At 57.3% G+C, this 3,780-nt stretch overlaps 1 protein-coding gene across 1 annotated transcript; it reads right to left on the bottom strand.

The window, feature by feature from the left end:
* Positions 1-3,375: 3,375 nt before the first annotated feature.
* Positions 3,376-3,780, bottom strand: NHLH1 (nescient helix loop helix 1). Its single transcript, XM_010564136.1, has one exon. It carries the CDS (start codon positions 3,778-3,780, stop codon positions 3,376-3,378), a length of 405 nt encoding a protein of 134 aa, XP_010562438.1.

The raw sequence follows: 3,780 nt of genomic DNA on the forward strand, positions 1-3,780 counted from the left end.
CCCCGCTTCCTTCCCCTGCTCCCTCCCCCATGTTTATTATTTCCCCTTTGACGCATCTCTGCTGAGCCGAGCTGCAGCCGAGGCCAATTGATTATATGAAGAAATTTGGAGCAAGTCGGCGAACAGCTGCAACCTGCCCCTAGGGACGCGCGGGATCGGCGCAGACAAAAGAGACGAGCCGCAAACTTGCTTCCCCACGTAGCTCAGGGTGGGCCGAGGAAGCGGGGAGAGTGCTAGGGGCTCACAGGGGAGAGGGCTGGGGGACATGGAGAAGGGAATCCCGGGGGCTCTGCCAGGCAGAGGTTCATGGTCAAGTGATGGGTGACTTTGGAGCCAGGGCTGCGCTGATTTCCCAGGGGTACACAGGAGAGAGAAGGTGGTTTACTGGGTGTGTTTGGAGATGCTGATGTCTGAACCAGATGTCCTCATCCCTCTGCTGTCACCAGAGGGACTGGGCCATTTGGGGTCTGCTTGTCCCAGCAAGCCCAAGCTGGGCTCAAACAGCGACTGCAGACCTGGGGAAAGCCAAAGACACAGTGTGCACCCTGGTTCTGAGCAAGCCCAAGCCCGGCTGGTGCTGGTAGGATTCTTCGAGTGCCAAGAGGACATGTCCTGGTCCCTTGGCTGGAGCGGTGGGTGATGGCCTCCCTCCCCCTGCCTCCTTTCACAGGCACGGACTCAGCCATCAACTACTGCATGGGGAATCCACCACCACTGCCAAACAGCGCAAGGAAGAGATGGTTAAAAACAAGATTAAAAAAAAAAAAAAAAGAAAAAGGGAAGCCGGGCACTCCAAGTTCAAGATCTCTCTTTTGCTGGCAGTTTAATTCATTTCCCCCTCCCCAACTTCCTTGTGAACTCATAAATAATAAATCCTTGCACAGTCTGAACAGCCAAGACAAACACACGCTGGGGCACACTGTGTACAAGGGTGGGTTGGTTGGTTTTCTGCTGCGGTTATTATTTTTTGTTTGTTTGTTTTCTAGTTTTCCTTTCCCAAAAGTGCACAACACAGCAAATAAATAATAACATTTATCAATAAATTAATTCAATAAATATCCTTGTGGCACAGAGACATGGCTGGTGAGTGGAGGGGAAAGGTGGGCTGCCCTGCTCTGTTTTGCTCTGCCACTGCTCTGCTGAGCAGTGACGGGGGAGCCGGCTGCGGGGTCCACTGCTCTGGCCCTTGGGGATCCCACATTCACTGGCGAGTCCTTGCGAGACAGAGGTAGCGATCATTCTCCCTGCTTTTATGGGGGGGGGGGGAATGAGGTATGGAGCGAGGCATCGCCAGGAGCTGGCAGCAGACACAGGGGTGGGATGGAGCCAGGAGGTTTGCAAGGTCCAGGAAGCCCACCTGGGGCTCCCAGGGCTCGGACACCTGGCATGGGCAGTGGCCAACACCTCAGGAGGGCAAAAAGCAGGGGTGGGACCCCACAGGGCAGTGCTGCTGGGACCCTCTGCTCCAGCTCTGGGGGTTTGCTGGTGTTTGCAGGACATCGCACTGACCTTCTCACCACGACTGTTTCATCTCTGGCACACCAAGCCCATCTCCCCCAGCACCTACCCTGTGGGCCGGACCACTGCCCATCTCCCCTTAATGAGGAGCAGCCCCAACCCCTTCCCCGTGGGCCAGGCTGTGGCTCTGTTCCCGGCCTGGAGCGTTGGCTCTAAGCACAGCCAGTGGTCCCCTGCCCAGGCTCTGCCTGTGCTCTTGCCACTGCCAGTGCAAAATTAACTCTTAAAACAAACACACACCCATAGAACAAGGCAAAACATTCACTCTTGCAATGAGCTTTACCCAGCCTCAGCGTGCCCTTGCTGGAGAAAAGGCTGCTCGGCTCTGCTTTCTCTTCCCACTCCCCTCCCTCTCCCAAAGTGCTGATCCACGTTGGGGGGGCCGGGGAGAGCCCCAGCTGCTGGAAACTGGGCAAAGGGGCTGTGCCTGCCTCCTCCCCTTTCCAACCCCACTGCCCTGCAAGCTGCAGGTAAAGTGCAGTTTACCCCAGCAGAGTGCGTGCTGTGAAAGGTCATGCTGCACCAGTGCCGTACTGGTGTAAACTGGGGGGCCTCTGGCACCCTGGGGGTAAGCCTCTTTGCACTTGAGCCCCAGCAGCACCAGTTGCACTGCAGAGGAGGGGGAGCTGAGCGCCGGTGTCCACTTGTTCTGGGGCATGTGCCACGCTTGTGACCCACTCAGGCCTTTTTCACCAGGAGCACTGAAGGGGAGACAGAGGAATAGTGGGGAGGAGGGATGAAGTGCTGCATGGGGACGTCTGGTGCCCCGGGGTTGTTGTGTCTGTCGGTGCAATGGGCCAGGCCAGGGGAGCTTCACACTTGTCGTGCACTAGTGCAAAGGAGGGTCGGGCAGCAAAGCCTGGGATGCACAGGTCTGGGGAGCAGAGTGCTGAGCTTCAGGGAGACCAGATGTGTGATGGAGGGGCTTGGAGAGACCCCGGGTGCTGCTCCAGCCTGGCCAGCTCTGCTCCGGGCACCTTGCGGGCAGCACAGTGAGTGAGCACACTTCTCTGCTCCGTCTCGAGGGGAACCAGCTGCTATCATCTGTGGAAAGCGTGGCCAGGTCCTGCCAGGTCTGCACCACACTTTGTTCTTCTTTTTAGGGTGTGAAAAGCCTGGGCAAACACAGAAGAGCTGCTCTGTGCCCAAGGATGCTCCTGGGCTGTGCTCCCTCTGCGGAGAAGATAGTCCTGACGTGGGCCTTTAAGTGACCAGCACAATGCCAGGGGCAGAACAGCAGCAAACAGACAAAATGCCCAGACTGGCCATGCTGGTGGGGCGGCCGGTGGCAGAAGGCAGAGGCAGACAGATGGACAAGAGTCCAGCGCTGCTTGGTGCTGCAGTGTTTCACAGGTCCATTTTTTTGTGGCTTGTATAAAAGAGGTGACACACACAGACTTGGGCTCAGTGGCTCCTGCTATGGGTCAGCGAGGGGGCGCGGCAGACAGACTGATGGATGCAGGCTCAGGATCCCTTAGGCAGCATCAGTGGGATGCGCAGCAGAAGGACAGACAGAAGTTGGGAGTGTACATGGCCAGCACAGGCTTCAGGCAGCAGATCCAGCAGGACAGACGGATGGCTGATGGACCAAACATCCAGCCTGTCTCAGGCAGGATGGAAAGACAGACAGATGTGGGCTTGGTGATGGGGAAATACAGAACATAGTTCAGATAGGGGGTAGAGCAGACAGCTGGGGACTTGGTCCATTTGAACAGATGGATGAACACAGGCACAGCATTTTGGATGCCCAACATGTGGTTCAGGTCGTAGATGGACAGACGGACTTGAGCTTTTGGCTCAGATGCCCAGCACATGGTTCAGGTAGGAGATGTGGCAGACAGATGCAGGTTGGGCAGCTCAGACATCCAGCACATGGTTCAGGTACGAGATGTAGCAGATGGCCAGGCGGAGAATCTCAATCTTGGAGAGCTTCTTGTCTGGTGGCAGGGTGGGCAGCAGCTTCCGCAGCTCAGCAAAGGCCATGTTGAAGGCTTCAACGCGGATGCGCTCCCGTGTGGCGTGGGCTGTCCGGTATTTGGCCGTGGCACGCCGCCGGCGCCTACGCTCTTCCCGACTCAGGTGCTGCAGGTCTTTCTTCACAGCCTCACCCGGCTCAGCTATCCGGGACTGAGCACACAAGCCAACGCCACTGGCGTCCTCCACGCTGCCTGCGCGGCCGCCACCACAGTCGCTGAAGACAGATTCGGACTCGGAGTGTGTTGGGGGCAGGTCGATCTCTGTGTGGTCTGAATTGAGCATCAT

The sequence above is a fragment of the Haliaeetus leucocephalus genome, unplaced genomic scaffold, assembly GCF_000737465.1.
Source record: "Haliaeetus leucocephalus isolate CR32 unplaced genomic scaffold, Haliaeetus_leucocephalus-4.0 Scaffold175, whole genome shotgun sequence".
Classification (NCBI taxonomy): Eukaryota; Metazoa; Chordata; class Aves; order Accipitriformes; family Accipitridae; genus Haliaeetus; species Haliaeetus leucocephalus.

Excerpts from the sequence above, each read along its gene's own strand:
- NHLH1 (XM_010564136.1), bottom strand. The coding sequence starts at position 3,780 with ATGATGCTCAATTCAGACCACACAGAGATCGACCTGCCCCCAACACAC.